Source organism: Octodon degus, unplaced genomic scaffold (genome assembly GCF_000260255.1).
Source record: "Octodon degus isolate 3935 unplaced genomic scaffold, OctDeg1.0 scaffold00044, whole genome shotgun sequence".
Lineage (NCBI taxonomy): Eukaryota > Metazoa > Chordata > Mammalia > Rodentia > Octodontidae > Octodon > Octodon degus.
In genome coordinates, this window is record NW_004524620.1 from 13,599,468 (window position 1) to 13,623,854 (window position 24,387).

Below are 24,387 nucleotides of genomic sequence, written 5' to 3' on the forward strand. Positions count from 1 at the left end.
GAGGCTGTTCTGGGGGTCTCCACCTCACACACCACGGAGGCTTTCTGGGGGTCCCCACCTCACACACCACGGAGGCTTTCTGGGCCATGTGCCACTACCTTTCTCAGTGCAGCAACATCTTAGGTTCTCTGTGACATTACAGGTGGGGCTCGAGCTCTGCAGCAGCAAGGCAGGCAGCTGCGGCTGGTTTGAGAGCTGTCTTCTCTACAGATTTCGCTAACATTTCACCCCCTTCTCTTCAACATTCTTTGTTCTCACTAAAATGACCTGCTAACTGTTTGCATGCCAACTGCTGACAATGGCTGCTCCATGGCCTAAAGAGAATTTTCCTTTGAAGATTACTCTCCAGGAGGACAGCAGTTGAAAGCTCACCTACAGATTCAGCACACACCTGTGCTCTGTGAGGCAGGTGGGCAGAACCTGAATGTAAGGCGTGCTTGTCCTAGCTGCTGGCCACTCCTGGGGCCAGCACAGGGAGCAACATGAGACACTGTGTGTGTCCATCTCCAGGACAGGAGTGGGGCAGAGCCAGCAGAGCCTGGGACCGTCAGTGTGGCCCTCGGTGGCTTGGCGTAGGGAGCCATGGCACCTTCGGGACTAAGCACGTGTTGCGAGGAGCGCTGGCTGGTGGGGACAGCATGCTGCTGAGGTCAAGTGGACATGACTGGGAGGCTGGTGCACCTGAGCCTGAGCCGCAGCTCTTTCACTGCCTCTGCCAGGTGATGTTTGGTAAGTTTCTGCATGAACTGGAGCTTCGGATCTCATCTTGTACAAGGGGATTCCGATGGTGCACTGGCCACTAGTTAAATGTGAGGTTTAAGTGAGATAATGTGGGTAAAGGCCTATCACAGTTGGTGGCATTAGGAGGATTCTAAATAAGAGGCGAAGGAAACAACATCACAGAGCAAGGACGATGTACTCTCGAGTTGCTTTCTCACACCTTTCAACGCACAGGTGGGACTGAGAATAAATGACATTCACCAGGAATTTAAGCCCACAGGACTTGTGCTTCAAGGAATCCTCCAAAAGTCAGCTCCAAATTCTAGACAGAGCCCACGTTGTCTTAAGGGGAGGCATACAGAATAGATCTGTCTAACAAACAATTGCATAGTTTTGTGCTGGGTGCTAAGGAATTGAGATATTTTTGGGTGCTTTGCAAGGTCAGTGAAGGAGTGATTTTTTAACATGTTTTAAGACATCCTTAAAAAATATCTGCTGTTGTGGGATAAATCTTTTAGGTGTTGTATTTTTATATAGTTAGAGATACGTGTATACTTAGAGATTGCAGAAATAGCAAACTGCTCAAATCGTGAGGCACCTATGTCAAAACCTAGTACATAAATGTAATATAGTGTAGCTTGCTCTGAAACTTGCAAGAGTACCAGCTGAGTATCCTAGAAGGCTACGTGCTGAGGGGTGGTAAGAGGTGTGGGAGGAAGAGATCAAAGCATAAGGGCCCGGCATAAATGGGAGGGAATTTAGAAAAAACGACCACAATGTTTGACCAAAGCACTCTGGATAAAACGGGGGCCTTATGCTATGCTGCAAAATGACCTTGGAAGGGGCTCCTCCCTCGAGGGGATGAACTTGGCTTTAGTTCTGGTGTTAGCAAAGTGAAACAGCCCTGGAGATTGCTTCACATTTTCCCACCAATCTGAACTGGGCACGCTACAAAAGGAACCCTTCGCAATCAGATGACACCATGTGCCACAGAACATTCTGGAACTTGCAACACAGAAGAGATGGAAGAGGGATCACACATACACATTGGGGAACAGACCAGGTTTGGAAGAAGAAGGAAGGAAGGAAGGAGGGAAGGAAGGAAGGAAGGAAGGAAGGAAGGAAGGAAGGAAGGAAGGAAGGGAAGAAGGGAGGGATGGAGGGAAGAAGGGAAGAAGGGAGGGATGGAGGAAGGAAGGAAAGAAGACAGAGGAAGACAGAGAAAGACAGAAAGAAAAAAAGAATGAACAGAAGGGAAAATTTGAAAGTCTTGAAAACCTGGTTTTGACTTTTCTGTGCTGCCGTTTGTGTCTCTTTCTTTGAAGCTCGAGGCTTGTCATATAGCTTAAAAAAGGAAAGCACACTCCTTTCCTCTCCTTTGCTCCTTGCCCTTTTTTCTGGAAGCAGGGTCTCAAGGACAGCTCTTCGTCACTCCAGCAAGATTTGCCACAGAGCGGGTCGTGCGGCCTGCTCTCTCTCTCTCACGCTCCATGAGGCAGAGCAGCATCGTGTCTCTACTTCCCAGATATTCTAGATCTTCCCATCCCCCGCCAGCCCCTCAGCCCTGGCCCGGTGAGCATGAGGAGCAGGAACCATCTGGCAGGTGTGAGTCCCCTTCTATCCCTACCTCCTTGTCCCCCCAGCCCGTCTCTTTCTAGCATGTTCAGAGATCCGAAAATCAGATCATGCGACTCCCTGCCGTGCCCGGCCCTGCAGTGGCCCTTGGGTCAAGGTCGAAGTCAAGGTCAAGGTCGAGGTCCTTACACTGCTGCCAAGGTTCCCTGCAGTGAAACCCTCCCTCTGCCTTGAGCCTGGCTTCTGTTCCTGCTCGCTCTGCCCCTGCCACTGTGACCTCACACTGCTTTTCGAGAACCTGCTCGTCCTACCTCTCAGCCTGTGTCACTGGCTTGCCCTCCAACCGCAGTGTTCTTCCTCGAAAGTCCTCAGGGCTCACTGTGCCACTTTCTGTAAATACTTATCCAAATGTCGGCTTCTCTTTGCAGTTTCTCTGGGCAGCCTCTCTCTCTAGCATCTCTTGTCCCAGGTATTCTCTTCACAGTAGTTAACACCATCTAATTTGCAGTAGCATTATTACTGTTGGATTTTCGTTGTGCTCCACTGGCAGAGAAGCCCCATGAGGACAGGGATTAATGTTTCGCTCACTGCTGCATTTTCAACACCTATGAGGCTCGGTGGGTACCCGTGTCCATGTGTCTAGGGACATAGCTGGGGTTATCACCCCTTCCTGCTGGGCAGTGACCCAAAGTAAACTGTTTCAGCACCTTTTGAGCTCATGGCCCTGGTGGGGCTGGGGTGACTAACGAAACTCGAGGAATTCTCTAGAGCTAAAGAGGAGACAATGGGATACACCCAGGGTTTATCCTCCGGAGGTGAAGGCAGGGGGCAGACCAGTCGTTCTACTTCCGCACTTTCCCAAAGCAAAGCTGGTGGGCACAGACAGAAGCACAAGCATAGAAGATATGCTGGGCACTGCAGGGGGCAGGGAGAGAGAGCTAGGCGTCAGCCTCTTCTTTGGGCTACATCTCACTCATCAGGGCCTTGCCTGAGGACTTCTCTGTGGACACCCACACCCGCAGCCCCTGTGGGAGAGCCAGTGTTCTCGCCAGGGATGGCCTTCTCCTAGGTGCTGCCCACGGGCCTGCAGTTCCCTCCAGAGGGCAGTCTTTCCCGGGGAGGAGATCCTGCTGCCTTTTTAGGTTCCTCAGAAAGCATTTCAGAATACTGCCTGGCTTGTGTGCACTCCGAGGCTGCAGTAAAGTCGCTGTAATCAGCGCTCTGGGAGCTGCCTTCCTTCAAGCCAGCACACATCACAATCTTGCATACTGCTGTGCTGTGTGGACTGGGTGGTCTGGGAATGGAGGTAGATTTTGCTGATGTCCTTGCAGAGTTCACAGCCTGGAGCAGAAAGAGGTGAGAGTAAGCATGCAAGGCTGTGGTCTGATGGAGGACCTCCTGTGGGGCATGGAATCTCGGAGAGAAAGAGTGGAAGTTCCTTGATCCAGGGTGCTACCTTGCAGCTAGAAGGCCCTGGCTGTGCTGGCACCTCCCTGCAGTGAAGACTCTGTGGCTCACACGTCAGCTGCCTCTGGCATCTCCTAGCAGCACTCCATGGAACCTGGTCAGCACGTGACTTGATTTCGCAGTGGCATTTGGCAGTCCTTGCCCTTCTTGATGCTGTCTCGATTCCAGGACGCCCTTGGTGTATTTCTCAGGCTCCTTCCTGACACTTCCTTCCTTGCACCTCATTTGCTCCCAAGAAGACCCGACTGACCACCCTGATTGTCCATGGCCCCTACGCCCAGACCTCTGCTCCCACAGACTTGGAGCAGCTTCCCTTGGACGTTCCCAACCCAAATGCAGCGTCCCCCGAAGTCTTCCTTCTTTTGTTTTCTCGCAGTGATCTCCACACTTAATTTTCCCCAGTCATCCTACAGTGCTCCCTGTCACCAACATCCAATTAGCTGCCAAGTCCTTTTGATGCTCACCTTGAACTCATCTTTCCCCCGATTTTCCAGGGCTCGAGTTGGTCCTGTGCTTGTTCTCCTGATTTCTAGTTGCTGCATCTGCATCCCAGCTTAGCACTAGGGGCCCCGAAGGCTCCACCCTTAGTTACCTGTCATAGCCTTTTCAAGGTGCTGTAGGCGTCTTACCCTAAAGAGCACTTTGCCCAGGTCCCTTTCTTCCCTGACAGACCCTAATGCCTGCGTCATCGTGGCAGGAGTCTTAGGGGACCAGAGATACTCTCCTACCCTCTCTCAACTACAGTGTGGGGCCTGGAGCGGAAGGCTGCTGTGGCTGTCTCCCTACACTGGTTCCCCAGGTGCTGGTGAGCAGGCAATATTAAGCAAACCATGATGGGGTGGGGTGGGGGTGCTCGAGTTCTTTGTTGTACAAAACTATTCTGAGTTGACTTTGGGGAAGTGGGCAGAGAGAGGGGGAAATCCCAGAGGACGCTGCAAGAACTGCCCAGACTCTGCTGGGCTTTCCTCAGGTCACATTTCCTGTCCCACAGTATTTATGGTTAAAGTCTATCTTAATATTTCATTTTTCCCTAGTACTAGGGCTTGAACCTAGTGCCTCTGCACTGGGCTACATCCCCACTCTTTTTAAATTTTGAGATAGGATCTTGCTAAATTGCCTAGATGAGGCTCAGATTTGAAATTCTCCTGACTTAGCCTCTCCCAGTGCTGGAATTATAGGTGTCTACCCTACACCCAGTTGGGAATTTTTTTCTAAAGAAGATATCTAATAAGTCTGGTCAATCTGGAATTTTATAAGCCAAAGTATTTTGCAGCAGGTACGGGACTACAGGCTGTAGGACTGCAGGGAAAGGGCCAACTTACTGCCCTTGGCTGAGGCTGACTCCACTTGAAATTGGTTTTTTAAAAATCACTTTAGGTCACTTGCTTTATTGTTTTAGGAACTTGATTTTCTGAACATTTCTATCCCATCTACAGAGATGCAAACTGCCACACAAAGAAAGCCTCAAAAGAGGATGGTCTGATTCTCAGGTTTGGAATTCTGAGCCAGGTAGTGTCTGCCAGCCAGAAGCTGTAGGTATGCTCCTGTCATCTGCAGCCCCTGTGGGTAAGTCCATGTGCACGAGTGTACTCTGATGCTCCTGATGGGGCAGGCTTTGTCCCCCAGAACCTGTCAATGTTTAATCTGAGGATCTCCCAAGGCGGAAGAAGCCTTCTAGTCAGTCTGCCCAGACTCGCTCCTTGGGTGTTCATCTCTACAAATAGGTTATGACGTTAATCTGTGCATAAGATTAATGCATAGAAAATAGTAGGAACTACCTGAGTGTGTACTGGCTGAGAGCTATGACCCCAGGAAGAGCCTAAGAAAACAGCTCTTCTTGTGATGGACCTACGCATTACATAGTTATCTGTCACGGTGGACAATAAGGATTTTAGATTTGGTTAAAATTTGTGCAGTAGCAGCCATAATTTCATTCACATACATCACCCGGTGTCACCTGGGCCTCATGGGCCTATGAGTCAACACCCAATCTGAGTTCCTAATTTCTGTTTTGGTTTCTAGTCTTTAAGTTTAAATTATAACCTGGCACCTACAAATCTGGCTTGAAAGGTGTGTTTGCTACAGAAGTGCTGACACCTGGGGCGAGTACTTAGCTCAAAGCTGGGAGGCCACGACCAACATGAGATGATTTCATTTATTTCAGATTTAATTATAAGAGAACCTTACCAAGCATAATTGAACATTTCAGCCCCCTGATGTAACAGATTCTTGCTTTTTTAAAACAGAAAGTGTCATGTATGTGAATTATTAATTTATAATAACAGTATTTCAGTTTGACTGATGAAGGCAAGTTAGCATTTTCAGCTCTAGGAATGGCAGAAATAGACACAAAAGCACGCCCAATTTGCCTTCTGCTGCCATTTAGCACCTTCCGCATATGCGATGTGGCAAAATCTGTCTGTGCTGCCAGCTCCGATCTTTCTGCCTTTATTTCTGACAGCTTAGATCACAGAAATAAGATGCAATGAAATTTAAAGAGCTGGATGTATTCTCATGGGAAGAATTCCTTGGTCCTGGTTTTCAGGAAGACTATGGCTTGGCTCACACAGCTGATGTGGCCTTTGGACAGACCTCATGCTAGCTGGTTGCTTTGGTTAGGTACGGTGACAAGGCTGCTGTCTTCCTAAGATCCAGCCCCAGGGAGGCACCCTCAAGAATACATCTCTGCAGGCAGGGGGCTGAGAGCTGAGTGTGGGCAAGGCCCAGCCTTGCTGAGCACAGCTGCTCCGTGCCCAGAAAAATCCCCTGGTCATGGAGTTGGACCGAATGAGTGAAGCTGTAAACTTGGAATGAGTGAAACATAACACAGTGCTGGAAATGGTGTCTGAGCCCAGCGCACCCCGCTTTGCTGATGAGGGCAGAAAGGTAACTTGCAGAGTGCTTGCCAGGCTACCTGCAGGGCCACACACAGTCCAGGGCATGTGCTGGGGCACAAGTGGGACATGCTGCCAGAAGGAACGGCTTTGTCGCCCTCATGCTGGCCAGGCAGGTGCTCATGCTGCTGAGCTATCTCCCCGGCTAAAACAATTTCTTGACCTTGCCGTTTGAGGCCCTCTCAAGCTGTGTGATAGGCAGCCATTTGAAGGCCTTTCTGCCCTGGGCAGAACCCCCGTCCCTTTGCTGAGGAAGGCCATTCTACATCCATAGCTGTGATACCTCTGTGGGTGCTCGTGAGGGACGCCTTCTTCATAAAGCAGAACCTAGTTTTCTGCTGCAAACTGCTCCCAGGGCCAGCTCTAAGCAAGGATTCAGCATGTTGTCACCCAGCTCCCCCACCACGTGCCACACTCTTTCCATGGGACAGAGCTTCCCCATCGCGCACTGCGGCTGGACCCTCATCTCTGGGTGGCTCTAGACATGTCTCCCTCTCTGAGCTCTGAGGTCAGTGATCCCCCTACACCTTAACTGCTTCTCTGAGCATGCTCCTTGCTTTCTCATTACAACTGAAAGGCAGCTGATCGTTGCAAACCCCTTTCCTGCAGGCCTTGAGCGGCAGCTGCTCGCTTCTGTGCATACCGCGAAGGCTGCCCTTTCACAGCTTTCAGACCATTCCTCCCGCTTCCTGGAAGCATAAGTCAAGGCCTGTAGTGGCGCTGCCCCAGTGACTACTGGCCCCTCGTCTTTCCTGAGGATGTAAGAACCTAGTTCACCAGCTTCCCCTGCCGTTGCTCCGCTGCCAACTGCAGTGACTTGCACGGGCGGGCAGGGCAGCACGGGCCGCGGGTCAGCCTCCTTTGCCACGCCCGTCCTTGGCCATACAGCTGTGCTCCTGCACTGGTCAGCGGCCTCATCGCGACCAAGAGCTGCGGCCCTTGCACAGCCCGGGGGTGGGGGGGGGGGTCTCGCTTTCTGATATAATTTTCTTTTTGGTGCTATTGAGGATTAAGCCCAGGACTGTCACACATCCCCATCCCCATTTTTCTATTTTTCATTTAGAAATAAAAAATGGAGTCTCACTAAAATGCTATTTTCTAGGCTGCGGTGGAATTTATGATCTGCCTGCCTCTTCTCGCAAAGTGCCGTGACTACGGCCCAAGTCACGACTACGGCCCAAGTCACGACTACGGCCCAAGTCACGACTACGGCCCAAGTCACGACTACGGCCCAAGTCACGACTGCCGGCCGTGCCGCTGCGGCTCGGCCTTGCACAACGCCCTTCTTCCTGCCGTGGCTCTCGGCTGAGTTGGTGGGCGCACTGGCAACCCCGGCGTTTCCCCGCCGCTCCTCAGAATGTGCTCTTTACCTGCCTTCGGGACACCGTTTTCTCCTGTCTACTGTTCTGCATTCCCGGCTCCTTTGGGAGAGCTCGCCTGCTTCTCAGACGTCACGTTTGGGGTTTCCTGGGAGGCATCCTCATCCTTCTCCCAGCTTTAAAGCCAGCCCTTCCTGTAGCCATAAGAACCCCGACTTTATGGCCTCGGCGTCTCCAGGCAGCCCTGCCCGACCGCCCTTCCGAGCACCGGCCTCCCCTCTGGCCGCTGTCCAGCATTCTACCTGGGCGCCTGCCAGGCGTCGGCCCTGAGCGAGGGCCGAGGGTCTCCCGCACAGCTTGTGGGCGCTCAGCTAGGCTGCAAGCGACCTACACAGAGCCTATGCTCCTGCCATTGCTCAATGGCAGACTCAGAGTTGGTAGGTGTCTAACAGATGGCAGCATTTTTAAAATGCCTCGAGCCTAGATGGCATCCTGTGAGTGAGTATCGGGCAAACTCTACCGAGAGGGACTTCCGGTAAGGCTCCTTGAAGAAGACAAAACATTTGGGGAGTCACTTCTTTCCTCTTAGAACACACACGTGATGGGTGGAGCTCCAGCAGCAGCCTTCTTAGACCAACTGAGTGCCCTCAGAGTTGAAAATCATGCACCACAGTTGTGAAGCACAGGGGTAAAGGAGCCTAAATCCTGGGATGGATGCTGTGACGCGGCTGGCCTTTCACGTCCTACATGGCTCTAGAATTCTTACGCTTGGGAAAAAATAAACTTCATCTGATGTAAGCCACTGTTAATCTGGATTTTCTGTTACATACAGCTGAACCAATCTCGCCTGACGTATCATTGTATACAGCAAGGTTTTACCATACAAGCAAGGATGAAAACATACTGAGAAGGCAGCAGACAGCACCACCGAGGACTTGCTTTAGAACTGCATTTCTAGAGGACATGTCTTGGGCAATGGAAAGCACTGCTGAACAATATTCCAACGTCCAGCTCCTTCTTTGAAAAAGAACCAGGCTATTTCAATGAAACTCAGAATATCAAATAGCTGACCAGCCTATGTGAACTTCGGGTGCTTTTGTTTCTTTGAAATAACTGGGGTTTTAACAAAACAGCCAAATGTCTAATTTAAGAGCTTATGATTCTTGGGTGATGTTATCAGTTCCTCAGTTTGGTGAAGGGACCACTGGTTGCCATGAAACAGTCGGGTTGCTTTCTCTAAAGAAAAGATCATTGTAAGTTCTGCTCCTGATAGCACAACTTTTCTGCCTTACTCACACAAGTGGACGATGGTTGATGTTTTAGATACTGGTGAAATTATTATTATTTTGGAAATGGCTTCTGCTGCGTGCAAAGAACTCTGGGATAATACAATGCAAGGAGCTGACACTGCACATCACTGCACTGAGAGCTGTCAGTCAGGCCCTGACCTGCCTGCGTGTCCTGTGAAGTGCTTATCGCCAAAGAGTACAACGCATTACTTCTGCATATTGCTATTAGTAGTAGAAAGGCTTCCTCTCCTTTGCATTCCATCCCACAAACTTGTTTTATTTGGAACTAAGTTTCCACATCCCTCTTTCTGTAGAGTAATTTAAGGAGGGAGCCAAGTCCAATACAGAGGATTTCTCAGGGGGAGAATGCTGCGAAGTCTGTGTATCTGCAGATGAGAAATCAGCTATGGGTTGTTGACCTTAAGAGTGGACATCGCTCTTCCAGTAACATGCAGCACTGCTCTACAAGGAAATAAGGGACGGCTTTCCATATGGGGCAGTTGAGGTCACTGACAGACCAAAGCAGGGCCTTTCTTTTGTGTCCCCAGAAATGTCTTATTATGGAAGCCAACACCATCCCTGAAGGAAGTGCAGCTCACAGCCTATCCAGTCTACGGAAGGTCTTGCATGGAGCAGGTGCTTGTTCACTGAATGACTATAGTTGCATAGGTGGCGGGCAGGACAGCTTGTCATCTTGCAATGCAGGATAAGGTCATGCGGACACTGCCTGATGGGTGTTGTCATTTCCCAGCCCTGGATGTGATGTCTTCCCCGGGGCTTCCCCACCATAGATGTGTGCAACACAGCCCTGCGCTCCTGCCTGTGCCTCCCACAAGGCCACGGCGTCCTTGGAGGGCTGCCTTGATCCCTACGGGCTCTGCTCCCTATCTGTGCCTGGCCTGCCAGGAGTCTCATCGTGTGGAGTTGGGAGGAGCACAGGCATGGCTCCAGCTGATCCAGGTTGGGTTCTAGGTTACTCAAGTGCCTTGAGGGATGGAAAGAGAGGGCTCTGAGGGCTGGGCCAGACTTGGTAAATGCCAGCATTTTCCCCAGACTTTCATTAAAACAAACTTGTTAGGGTAAAGTGTTCAAGCAGGGGGAAGTGTTTCATTCCAGAGTTTACTGCTGCCCACCCTGTGATGCTATCCTTCTTGGCCTTCCCAGTGCTTGGGCCACAGCCAACCAGCTGCCTCTGTCCCACACATGCCCTGCAGCAAGCCGTGGAAGTCAAGTTCTCACAGCGCAGTCTTCAGGAGAGGCCCTGTGTTGCTGCTCACTGCCTCTGGGTCCCAGAGCATATCAGTTTGCTTCTCTGAGTCTCACTCATCGACTTCTGCTCATGCGAACAGGATGAGAATCAGATGACTCAGAATGCACAGAGACCTCAGTCCTGCCCCAGCAGTGGAAGGCACCCAGCAGATGCTGCCGTCCTTCGCCCTGTGGTTCCTCTTTCACCTGGTAGGGCCATCCTTGCCATCCTTCTCACCCACTTTATGCCTCATCTGCTGATCCCTTAAGGCCTTGTTCAGAGCCCACCTTCCCCGCAGAGTCTCCTCTCCTGGTGAAAGCCCACTCTCCTTTGTCTGCCGCCTGCTGTCTTCTGAGAGCTGGGGCTGGTCTCCTTTCCCTTGGTGTCTGTGCTTGCTCTTGGCTATTGCTCCCTGGTCTCTAAATCCTATGGGAGCAAACTGACCACCTGTTTGTCTTATTTCCTCAAGATACCTACTAGAATAGCTTGCGTACAGCGAGTGTTTAAAATAATGGCCTGTTTTGCTAAAGTCAAGGACCTACAATCTTTATAAGTATGAAAGAGTCCTTTAAAGACTTCTCCAAATACAGCTTCTCTTACTGCAGTGGAACACCCATCTCTGAAAAAGACAAAATGTAAAAGGGGGGACATATCAGGAGCCACAAAGCTAGGAAATCGATCAAATATGTGCAGGTGGGACTTGGCCCAGTGCTACAGCAAGCAAGCTACCTCTGTCCTGAGAGGAACATCCCGTGTGGTTAAGGTCAGCTATCAGCTGCCAGGCCAGCTAGCATCCTGTGTTACTAACTTCACAAAAGTGTAAAGAAAGGATAGTCTTGTTGTGAAAAAAAGAAGGAAAAAATAATATATATATATATATACACAAGAGGGTTAGGATAGATATACAGCTTCTTTCTCTTAGTTCACTGAGAATAAAAGTTTGTACTAATAGTATTGACAAGATATCAAGTCTGCATCTTGTCCTCTGAATAACTACTATGAAGACAACAAAATGCAATATATTAATTATGGTAAACATCCTCCTAACCTGTTTTAAAACTGTTTCATCGCTATTTTATCTTTTTTCTCATTAAAATGAATAAAAAATAAAAATAAAAATAAAATAAAATAATGACCTGATATGTTCAGGCGTGCGCCACCATGCCTGGTCTCCGTGGCAGGCTTAGTGCACCTGGGGGGTGGGGCCGGCATGGCATGTGGTGTCGGGGATCAACCCCGGGTCTCTTCACTTGCCTAAGCAGGTGCTTAGTCCACTGAGCTATCGAGCCAGCCCTGAAATCACCCAATTTTTCTTTGTGTATGGGGTTCCATTTGGCCCCTTTAGGGAGCAAATTTAAGGTTTCATTGTAAGTCTCTGACCTCAATGTCTAGAGAATTCTTGGAGAAAGCTATAAATAACTTGTGCACTACTCTCTTTTTAATGACTACTCACATAAGCAACTAGAATAAAGTCTTGCTTAGGGGCTAGCCACAACTCTAAAATTAAAAATGTGCCTTCAGAGGGCAGGCATCCCAAAGGCTACCAGCCCACAGCTACTGCCCCCAAATCTTCATCTTTACTGTACTTCTGTAAACTGCACAGCATGGAAGCAATGTAAACCAGAGCTAGGATTACTATTTTACAATGAGAAGGGAGGGACGCTTGAGAATTTGAAGAAGTCACACCACGTAAATGCCAGGTCTGAGGTCACTATACCGGTGTTGTCTTTTTGATAGAATTCTGGAATTAGGTTTGAGCCAAATGTGGGCCCAGTCCCAAAATATCCTTTTTACTGGTACCCAAGAGGGATTTCCATGTGTCTGGAGAGCTTTTTAATCTTTTAGAGGTTCCTATTTAAAGTGAAGCAATGACGTTGGCCGGCATCTCTGCAGCTGTCACATAAGGGGCTCCCTGCAAGGGTAGGTTCTCCGGTTACGGAAGCCTGGGAAACCCCACATAGCTGACTGCCCTACGGTTTGTGACTGCTCAGCACCCAGGAGTCTATGAAGGGCCCCGAGAAGGCAGTGAAGAAATCTACTCACTGAATTCAGACCTTTTCACTTATTCAACTAGGAGATTAAGAGTCCTTTTGCTTTCCTTGTAAGCTGCCTAGCAACATTGTATGGAACTGGAGCGCCACAGAACGCATTTTAGATGTGCTGCCTCCACCAGGAAAGAGCACCCGGGAGTGGGACGTGGGGGGACGGGAAGTCGAGAAGCACAAGGACAGATGAAGGGACTCAGGAGGGCCTTCAACACAGACTGACAGTCATGCCAGACATTACATGACTTTGTTTGCCTGCTGCAAAAGCCCAGCCATTGTTAAGGCCTGCAACGAGACTGCACCATTTCTGCACCTTCATATGATTTCAAATTACCTGATGCTGGAGGAAGAAGAAGGGAGAAGGTGGGTAGCAACCCTTGTTCAGTTGGAAAAGAGGAAGGAAAGGAGCAGAGTAAGGGGGAAGAGGGGCGCTGAGACGACAGGGAGACAGGGTGTCCTGGCAGTGCGAGCTAAGAGTGGAAGGCAGTGGGCAAGATGGAGAAGAGGCAGCGAAGGCTTGCGACAGGCCGGCAGAAGCTGACAGACGCTCCACGGCAAGCCAGGGCTAAATAATAGCGCGGCCATGGCCTCTGTGTGCTGTCTGTCCCCGGATGCGAGGCTGCCTAACCTGCCCATAGCCTTCTGCCCCTGGACCTCTCATTGACCAAGGGTCCCAGGCCCCTCCTCTTTGTTGATAGGGCCCAGGATGAGATCCTAGTGTCTGGCTACCAAAAAGTCACAGTTATGGGAAAGCCCAGGCATAGCCAGAGAAGAGTGCTCAGATGTTGTGCAGAAGCCAGAGCTGGGGGCAGCTGAGAGGGGCTCTTCTCACCAGGGCTGTCAAATGGCCTCCTTCTTGCATGCATAGCCACTAGGAATCTTTGGTAAGTTAAGGAAATGTAGAAATGCTGGAATTGAAAGCAAGGTAAGCAACACATTTGGAAATCTCTCTCTCATGCTGAAGGGTGAAATTATCTGATTTGCCTAACAGAGTGGCTTCTGTAAAAAAATCATGTAAAACTCCCAAATGTTTTCATAAGTTACAAATATATATTACTCAAAAGGCAGGGGTACATGTGGGGTAGAATAGGGGACAAGACACTAAGACAACTCCCTTTTAAAAATTCATAGTTTTCAAATTACTGTTCTGTGGAGAGCTTAATTTAGAGACCTGATTTTACATGGGAAGAAGCTGCCCTCTGGGATAGAGTCTCACCTAGAGTTCATTTATAAATAAATTTTAAAATTCATCTCTTCTCCAGAAACATGGTTCTGGTGGCATGCCCAGCCTCTCAGAAGGAGACCCTGCTTCAGACAGCTCTGCTCGCTAGAATGGTGGCCCTGCATCTAATGCTCTTTCTGAGTCAGCAATGACGCTCAGGGGATACATGCTCACAGCTGCCTGTCACACTGAGGCCGCAAGCTGCCTTGGGTATATGAAGTTACTCGAGACCTCTCACTTATTTGCACAGATCAGAACCTCCCCAGAACCTAACCAAGCCCTGGAATCAAGGGCACGCCAGGAGGGTACAGAGTGGATGTGCGTTCATATGTGGTTGTGAGCCTGGACCCAGGTGGTGTTTACCGTAGCGACACCATTTCTCTCAGTGTGTTACACAGTGGGGATGGTTTGGATTGTTTGAGTGGAGTAACATGATTGCCCATGGTGCTGTATGTCTCCAACTCTAAATACACACAGTGGCAAAACTAGACAACAATGCGGAAAGAATAATAAATCACACAATGTCACTGAAGTCATGCAAAGAGGAAAAAACGATAAAAAAAATGGGCAAGCAACAGACACCATAAATGAAAAGACAGAAAAGTAGAAGCCAGTGCATACAATTCTAAAGTCATTCTTACCTTCTTCAGTCATTGTGTCATAATATTTTAGCTTTCCATATGATCCAAGTTCTACAACATCACAGTAAAAGACACAAAGATAAGGAACGAGCTATACTGTAAGAACTTTGTTTTTACACATTCTTAATTAATCAGATTCAGAGTTATACTGTCAAATTCTGCAATCGTAACTAAATGGAGATGTGCAAACATGGGCCATGTGGCAGACAGCTTTCATGGCCCACTTTCAGAAATCACCAAAAATATATAGTTCTACTGAGGGGAGGACGTGCCCTGCGTGGCAGAGCAGGACACGGTTACTTTAACATCCAGGGAAAGAGAATCTGAGGCAAAGATACCTCACTCCACCCTATCTTGGGCCTACAGTTTTTATGGAGGTGACACTCCAGGAGCAGAAGAGCAAACAAGGACAGTGACCAGGCCCATGGAGCTTGCAGACCCCAGGGCTCCTTGCCATGGCCAGCAGTCCCAGAAGCCCACTTCAACAGAGCCCACTTCCCAGAGAGTAAGGAAGCCACCTGGGAGGAGCCAAAATAAGAGGCAGGGCTCACCCTTCCCTCCCCCTTGCACTTCCTGATGTAGGAAGCACGGAGTGCCACGTGTCTGGCATGCAGGGAGGGCTGCAAATGGTGCCAGGCTTCTGGGAGCGAGAGCAAGGCATATTCCCAGGGACAGCTGCCTGGCTAAGACACGGCACTCTTGGTCCAGGCCTCACCTGCTGTGCTACAAGCAGCGGGGCACGGCTAGGACCAGTAGCCCCTGCTCTGAGGGCAGGTGGCCCCTTGCCTGCCTTCAGTGGAAACCACTGGCTGACTGGGCTGCTCTCACCAGTTGGCGGCCTGGCAGCTGGGGCAAGGGTAGAGCGGAGCTGGGGACATCATTTATTTTCTCACTGCAGTTTTTAAATGGAAATCTTTATCTTCATTGTCTAAAAAAATCCCAGATTGTTTTGAGCAACACTGTGAGCAGGTTAAAAATATTTTTCTTGTTCATGACAACACTTTCCCCATAAACTACAAAAAATTAATTAGACTCCAGAGACACTCCTGTGATTCTGCAGAAAACTGTGTCCCATTAACTTGGGCAGATGCTGGAAGTCCACAGATGAATCAACTAATAATTAGTGGGTTTGTGTACAAGATGAAGAATCTAGCTTAGATCAGTAATAAATAAATTGTATTGTATACTTATATATTCACTATGTATTCTTTTTCTCACATGCTTAAAACTTTACCTAAAGTCATGTCAATATACTACCACAAATTTTGTCTTGGTGAGAAAAACTACTTCATTGTTATGTTTTTGCAAAAATCCTCTTATTCATGATTTTGTTAGATATATTACAAAAGATGCAGGTGCTTCAGTAAGAAAATTTTCACTGAGTTTTGGGGATTGCCTTTAGTGGAGCTTCTATTTCTGGCATTTTTAAGAAGAGTAATTTATTATACGTACAATACTGCACAAGTCAGAAATTCTTAAATTATCTAAATACCTTCATAAATACTAAACACATGTTTACAGTGACTTCACACATAATGTATGTGTGTGTATAAAACTCTGCAGCAAGTTGATGGATTATATCAGCCAAGTAATATTTTTGTAGCCTTTTTCTTCCTTCCCCCAAGTAAAGCAGTGGAAGACGCAGCTAGCGTTTACTCTTATTTGCTCAGGAAATAGACCGTGGGCGGTTGGTTTTATGTCTGCACAGTTGGCCATAAAGCACATTCTATGCGGTGAAGCTTTTCCACCACCTTTTTATGGGTCCATCTCTTTAAATGGAAACGTTCATATGCAAATGCCTGTTTTCAAGTCTCAATCGCACGCTGTCAAACATCTGTGGCAGACGCTGTTGGTCTTAACCCCACATCACGGGAGAATCAGGTATAAAGAAATAATAAATATGCTCATGTCATTGTGCTGTTTACGTCTGCGCAGCCAGAGCTGGACATGCTCCTGCTCAGCACCGTGGCAATGTAGCTGCTTCCTGGGATGATGACGAATGGGACAGAAGGACAAAAACTGGACCAAATATACCAAAAAAAGAGGAGGACAATGGTGGAACAAAAGTAGTGCAAAGCTGCATAATGACAGGTGACACTCAACTTGAAGCACGACAATGAAGAAATGGAAGAGTTTGCCCAGGCAAAGGCGCCATGTGTATCGCTTAGCCAAAGAACGGGCAGCGGCAACAGGCTGGTAGAATGCGGCCCTCAGCCAGGTCAGCAATGGGCTGCTAGGACAACAAACACGTTGTCCACATCCTGAGGAGGGAAGCGCTAAGGCCAGGACCTCGCCCCTGCATCACGGCCTTGGAGGGTACAGACAAGGAATGCGACGTGAACATAATGTGCACACATGTGCCAGAGCCTGTCACACGCCTGGCTGCTGGCCTACTGCCATGGTTGCGTCTACAAAGTGGCTTTGGCCGATGTCTGCTCACAGCCTGGCCGGCGAGGTCTGGAGGCCCTAATGAGAACTCACCAGTGCAGGAGCAGTGGCTTCCAACAGCACACTCCCTGCAGCAAATAACCAGGACAGCCCGACTGAGTTCACTTAGGATTCATACAGGGTAGAAGCTGAGTTTCTGTAGCACGGGGGTGAAGCCGAGAACTCCAAGAAGGTACTGAGCCATCCTACCCAGCAATGTGTACTGTAGCGACTGAGCATGCAGCAGGCGGAACTGGAGCAGCAGCGCCACACACAACGCCACTGAGGGTGCAGGTGGGTGCCTCTTCTCTGTGACACTTCTCTATGAGTGGAGAGGAATTGTGGGCCTCAGGGCTGGCGCTGGAGGTGGGCCTCCAATGTGATCACGAAGGTGCCCAGCGTGACAGCTCTACTCGCTTCAAGGCTGTCTGGGTAGGTGGGCACACCGGCACCCAACCCCTTAGGTTTCCAGGGGCAGCCGACCTTTCCTTAGTTCCCTGTCCACTTCCTTCTGGTCTTGCCAGCACTTTCCCTACCTGGCTTAAGGCACCTTTGAGTTGCCGTCATCCACATTTTATAATTAACAAAACCAAAGTACAGGTCTTGTCTGGTCTTAAGAATTTGAAAATAGAGACCAGGGAGATGGCTCAGTGGAATAAGCCCTTCCCTGGCAAGCACAAGGACCTGAGTTCAATCCCCAGTTCCGAAAAAAAAAAAAAAAAAAAAAAAAGTAGCACACTCTCAAAGATGAAACACCTTGGTGGAGATGTGGCTCGTTTGTTATGTGGAAGAATTTGAAAGTAGAGAATTCATATTTTGAGCTCTTCTCCCTTTGTCGAGAATTACATGGACATAGATTTTTTTCCCCCCTTCCAACACTGCTTTTTTCAGCTGTAATTTTGAGATCTTTGACATTCTCAGTACTTTTTCTGAAAATTCCAGAAATGGAAGTAGCAGAAAAATGACTTCTCACATTTGAGCATGCAAATGTAAAATCAATAGAAAGATCCAAGGTCAGTTCATTTTATTAGACAGAAAAATAAAGGTAGGGAAGTCAATGAAAGCATTTTCTATTTAAAGTTAACTTCTGGGAAAAATATATTTTTTTTCAGAGGTTGTTTATTGTATATGAAGAAATTAAGACTTTCTCAGTATAGACAGCATAGTAGTTTCTTGGTAAAGCTGTCTACTACTTACCACGGAGATGTGTTACAATCTCTGGATCCTTTGAAGATTACTTTCAGTAGTGTGTGGAAGTCAAGAATACGGGCTTTGAATCAGGCTTGTGGGTTCAAAGCCAAGGTCTGCTCCTTAGGAGATGTGTGACTCTGACCAAGTTTCTCCACCTCTCTGAACCTCAGGGTCCTCAACTGAATGGGCAAGTGTGATGACACCTGCCTTTCCAGGTGCCAGGGGAGGGCAGACAAGATGACACGAAGCACTCAGTATGGAAAATGGTCACTGTTGCAAGTACCACAAAGAAGTGTGAAAGAGCACTAATGAGACCAGGAATAGGCTATTGAAAGAACTTCATGTTTTCAGTCAGGTTTTGTGAAATGAATTCAACATGATTTAAAGAGGTTCTAAGCAGAGATTGTTGTTCAACAGTAAAAGATATTCTGCCACACTGTGGCTAGGATTTTAAAAACATCCCTTCACTAATCCTGTCAGTCTACTCTAAGGTCCAGGGTGAGTCAACACATGGGCCACAGCCAGGCAGCAGGATGTGAACCTGGGCCTGCACTGGCCCGGCTATCAGAGACCAGGCTCGGGGCCTCCGTGCTTCCCCTGGTAGCAGCTGCAGGAGAGCCCGTTTCCAGCTGGGCTGTCCGTCATGGAGGCAGTGGCTCTGTCCTCGGTAGAACCCAGAACAGTGCTGTTTTCATATCCCATGCTGGTCACACATTTCTGAAATGAAGTATCCAAATTCACAGACCCCGAATGACAGCGACAATCAGGATGCCTGTGCGTGATGTGCTTCTCTGGGCTTGCCGAAGCCAGGAGGTCTGGCACTGATGTCTGAGGCTTTCCAGCCTTTGGTACAGTAATGTTACAGTAATGGGTAAGAATGCTTCTGAGCAAGACAGTCGGCCTGTTCAAGATGTGGTTCTATTACTAAGGAGCTGATTGGCCCTCTCTGAGCCTCACTGCCTTCTGTAAAATGAGGAAGAGGGCAGCAAACCATTATCATGAACAACAAGTATCTAGACAGTCTTTGCAGCGGGGTGGTACAAAATACTGAATAGGTGGCTTCTCTCTTTACTGTCTGCCCAAGGTCTGCGGTGAACACCTGAGGCAGCTCCTTGCAAGGCACTGAGCCCCACTCACAGGGAGAATGGTCACCTGGGGGCACCAACCTGTACCTGGACACAGGCGAGCATCAAAGGCCTGCCCCTCCTCCCTTCAACGCAGGAAGACTGTTGGCAGGAAAACGCTCTATCTGCTTGCTATAGGCTGCCTTGTCTAACCTTCAGAAACATGTTTTTTAATATTAACATTTTATTCTGAGCATAAAGGATATTTTTGCTTATTTTATAAATCTGCGAATTTATTTTTACAACAGAGTATTTTGTTTTGAAGTTACGTAAATGGACAGTGTGAAGGTTGAGTATGTGTAATGTCCCGCTTCCCTCCTCCAAGCACAGCCTTTATATTTATTTTAGAGCTTACAGTTGTCAAGGTTTTTCACAGGGCATCTGAGTTAAAAGAGAACTGCTATCTTATTCCTCTTGTCTCCTCATATGAAAAATTTTCTTCACAATAAACATAAATTCTGAGTTAAAAGGTATCTTATAATACAACCCAACATTAAGCTTTTTGCTTCATTCTTCTTCAAAGCAGTCTGTGTGGACTACCAAAACTAAAGGCTTTTCCTTTCTTTATGTATCAAATGTTCCTGCCAATACAAGTCATTTTTTATAACTAAATCAGACACACACACACACACCCCAAAAGAAACACCTTAAAAGATGGAAGTTAAATCAGGAAGCAGCCAGGAACCCTCCCTTCTTAGTCAGATGAAAGGGAATATTTTAACCTTCAACTTCTAAATCTCGCTGAGAAAAGCTCTCACGGCTGCGCCGCCGCCGCCGCCACTGCCGCCGCCGCCGCCGCTTAGCACTGGGGGGGGGGGGGGGGGGACCCGCACAGAACTCATCTAGGAGGTTGTGAACGGCAGGGCATCCGGGGACAGCCGCACCCAGCCCCACCGTGTCTCTCTGTATGCACAGGTGCTAGCAGACGATTCGGCCCTGGGTGCTCTTCCACACCGTGGTCTTCCAAATCCGTGCTAATGAGTACTCATTTTGTTGAGACTAAAAATCGCTCACTTAGGTTTTCGGAAGAAGGTAAGAACTTTGTATGTGAAAATAAAGGTCCAGACTGGACGGTAACTCGTGTATTCTGAATGTGATTCCCCAGTTCATGAGTCGGAAAGTGAAGGTAGTAATCCTGTGTCTACCACTGAGTGCCAAGCAGACTTTCTGATCTCTTTCTCATGCCGCCCATCTCGTGCAGAAGTAACTCTTGTCATCCAGTTTTGTTTTTTTTTTTCCTAAATCACCCAAATCTTACATCCTCTGGACCTAGTCCCTTCACAAAATCCTCACTTTCCCTTCTCAAACTTCTAGCAAAGCCACACACAGTAGCTTGTTACTGCTACTGTTTTTGTCTTTCATTCTTTGCATGCAAGTCTTTATGTCCTTACAACCCTTCTGAGACTCCAGTCTCCCCCAAATGTCCATGCCACACTGGGGGCCAAGCAAGGAGTTAGAAAGACCCCAGCATCCAGGCCAGAGTCTGGAGCACAGGTGTCCTGCTAGGGCACCAGTGAGCTATGGGGACCAGCTTTCAGGTGTGTAAAGCAGTGTGAGGAAAACAGCAAGCAGCAGGGGCGAGCGTGAGAAGCCCCAGCACGCAGGCCAAGACGGCGGCAGCTCCCTCCTGGGGCTGCTGGCAGGAGCACTGCTGGTGAGGTCTCAGGTCACTCAACAGAAACAAGAAATCTGGGTTTGGACCTGAGATCTGCTGATTTTTGAATGCTACCAACAAATTCCAAATGAAAAAACAGTAACAGGGCCAGAGAGATAGCTCAGCAGCACCTGCCTGGCAAGTGTAAGATCCTGAGTTGGATCCCAAGTGCAACAAAAACCAAAAAAACCAGTAACAGTGGGCTATATTTGACTCATGAATTTGTAACCCATGGTTGAAAAGCAGGTGACTTATTTCAATTTCCTTGCACATACTAGTTTAGTGAATGCCTGGACGCAGCAACGTTGCTGGAACCGGACAAGACCTGGCCAGGCTCCTTTCCTAGAAGGCCAGGGACTCTGGCTTAACTCATTGTCCCCTTTGAAGCCGATGTTCCCCACCTGGTAGGAAAATTACAGTCTGCTCATCTCTGGCTTTGAAACTTTTTTTTTTTAAACATATTTGGTACAGGATCTCACTATGCACCTTAGACTCTAGTGATCCTGCATTTTTCAGCCTTCCCAGCACTGGGATTACAGGTGTGCACCACCACACCCGGGGGCGTCGCATGTAGTGCAGGGAGAGAACCCTGGTCTCTGTGCTTGCCTAAGCAGGCGCTAGTCTGTGGAGCAATCTCACTGGCCCTTCATCTCTGGCTTTGAATTGGACTTGCCTCATTACTTAGGGTCGTCTGGGGCCACCATGGAGGAGGCCATGTCAGGTGGACCAAGCTATGATGACCACATAACTAAATCCCTTTGTTATCACTATTCTTGCCCAAGCAGCTCCACCATTATACAAGCTAAACACTTATTTTGGTTTTGTTTTAAATTTTATTTTCGGAAGGAATGAACGGTGCTTATTAGGTGTAACTATACAAAATCATCTTGCAGGAAAATATCTGGATTAGGGAACATATGTACAGTGGAGTGCTCTGAAAAGGAGGATCATGGGGGAGGTGTCAACATAATTATGTGGGAATTATCGTCCTTGAAGCATAACATGTGGTCATTACTGTGGATCATCCAGATGGCTCATAATAAAATGTCCAAGTGAGTCCCCAGATACTCCGGCTTCTTATAAATTTGTCACCTAACTTACAGCCAGCTCCTCTGTGGCGTTGCTTAGCAACATCAGCGATTACTGATTTCTGTCCAGTGAGGAGCTGACTCAGGCCATATTTCACTGGATTTTACACGATCTGGATGATCAAGCAAGAAAAATAGGGCCAGGATGTGCTGTTCTGTTTTCCTTTTGGGGTGGCTGGGGGGGGGGATAAAGAATAGAATCTGCCAGCTTCCAGAAAGGATTTTTAAAGATAAACAATAGCAATTTGCACAAGAGAATCAGGCCAAAATAGCATGGCTGAGTCCTACCTTTTCTGACCACCCCAACTTAGGCAAGAGAATCAGGCTAAGCCAACATGGTTGAGGAGTTGTCTCACCTTTCATAAACATCCCTTTTCTCTTCTTTTTCTTTTTGGTGCTGGGGACTGAACTCTGGGTGCACTGGGCCACACCCTCATCCCTTTATGCGTTTTATTTTGAGGCGGAGTCTTGCTGACCTACCCAGGCTGTCTGTGAACCCGCAATCCTCCTGCTTCAGATTCTTGAGTAGCTGGGAGTGCCAGCTCATGCCGCCGCGCCTGACTATGAGCATTTACTTGTGTGATTTAAAACCTCAAAACCAACCCTAAAATAATTTAAACATCGGTTCTTTGTTGGAATTTGCTTTCTCTTTTTCTCAAAGTTCAGGACACACAGAAAAGTGATGGTGTAGCACGATGGCTGTGCGGGTAGATCTGCCTGACAGCGGCAGCTGCCACTTCCCAGCCCAGGGACTGGGCAGCTTGCCTAAGGCCCTTGGGACTCAGTTCCCGCACCCCCATGAAGGGGGATACACGTAGCTGTAGGCTGCAGTGAGGATTACAGGTGCTCAGCTCACGGCTCACAGGTGCTGCTGGTGAAATATACAGCAGCTGAGAGTCTGACCGAAAGGTGCTGGCTGATTTCCTTTACGTCAGGAAGCTTGCAGGCACAACGTTCTGTAGAGCCTCACAGGGCCAGAGTCCAGATGGTGTCAGCTGAGTTTTTCACTGTGACACAAGAGAAGGTCACGCGGCACAGCACAAGTCTGGAGTTGACACGCATGAGTATGATGCAGAGTTCACTGTGCCCCAAGGAACTTTGATATTTAGCCTTTCACAGCTACAGTCTCCTCGTCTGGAAAATGGGGCTGACTCTTGTGCTATTCTTATTTTATGCTGTTGTAAGGGTCTTGAAACCAGAGCTAGAATACTGGAAGCAGAAACAGGGAAACTCTTGACCTACAAATTGTCCAGACTAACTTACTACATCAAAATAAACGACCGCCCAGGATTAGAACTGTGCACTAGCATTTCTTTCACAAGTTTATATTTTAGAAGAACAAGGTAAAAGGAAAAGACTGACAAAAACAATCATCAAGCATGTCACACCATGAAGTCTGAGTGTCACAGTGCTTTGTAAAATCTGTCAAAGGGTAAATAGAACAGTATTATTGGAAGAATGCGCAACTCAGGGAAAGAGATAATGTAGAAATCTTCAAATTTTAGTTTGCTAAAGGAAAATCCAAAGAAGACTACATCTTTCAAAAAAGTGGCATCATTTAGTGGCTGAGAAAGTAAAGTCAGGCTGAGGAGACAGCCCAGTGGCACAACGCCTGCGTGGCAGGGGCAAAGTCCTGAGTTTCCCGGCACCAAAAACCAAAATAAGAGGGAAGTCCAAGAAACCTAGACTTGCACCCAGATCTTTTACTTACTACCTTTCAGTTCTTACTCAAATGATTTAATTACTCTAATTCACAGTGAATGTTTATGTGAAATAGTTATAAAAAAATTCCTGCTTTATTGGCCATGAAAACCAAGTGAGTTAATATACACAGATATCTAATATGTCACAACAGACACATTTAATAAATGTCAGTTATTCCTGTTGTCGTCACTGCTGCCTCCAGGTCCTTCGCCTCAGAGTTCTAGCTAAATATTCAGTAAGTGAAAATAACGTGCTGAAAGATAATGAGAAAATGGCTTCAGCTGCAAGGGACACAGAGCACCCGGGACCATCCAGGTACCGTTTGGGATTTCTTTTTTATTTCAGAATATCTGAGCTCTTCTAATAGCAAACTTGTTTCTAAAGCCTGTTTTTAATAAATTTGGGAGGAGTTTTCAGGTGGGAGTTGGGAAACTGACATTTTCACTAATACCATCTTCTAAAATCTTGGATAGTTTTGCATCACTGGTAAATTATAAAATCAACCAGAGAGCACTTTCTGAGAAAAGCTTATTCCATTTATAACCCAATCTTTTTGTGGGGAAAGCACTGGGAATTGAACTCAGGACCCTGACCTTGTCAGTACTCAGTCTTAAAATTGGCAAAGCGTCCCACGTTCTTTCCCTGCTTTTCTTTTTAGGGACTCGCAATGTGGCACATGCAGATAGGGCCACTGTTTTCTTTTATAGAAACATAAGGCTGGTGATATTTGACCAAGTCCTGGTGCTGGGGGTGGCTAAGGCGATGCCAACACCTCTGT

General features: G+C 48.0%; 1 protein-coding gene across 1 annotated transcript in view; it reads right to left on the reverse strand.

Moving 5' to 3' along the window:
• Positions 1-24,387, reverse strand: part of Slc24a2 (solute carrier family 24 member 2) — a 288,585-nt gene that overhangs the window by 87,662 nt on the left and 176,536 nt on the right. The window contains exon 4 of the mRNA XM_012514856.1: positions 14,422-14,472. Coding sequence (XP_012370310.1) covers positions 14,422-14,472 — 51 coding nt within the window. The remainder of the gene's footprint in view (positions 1-14,421; positions 14,473-24,387) is intronic.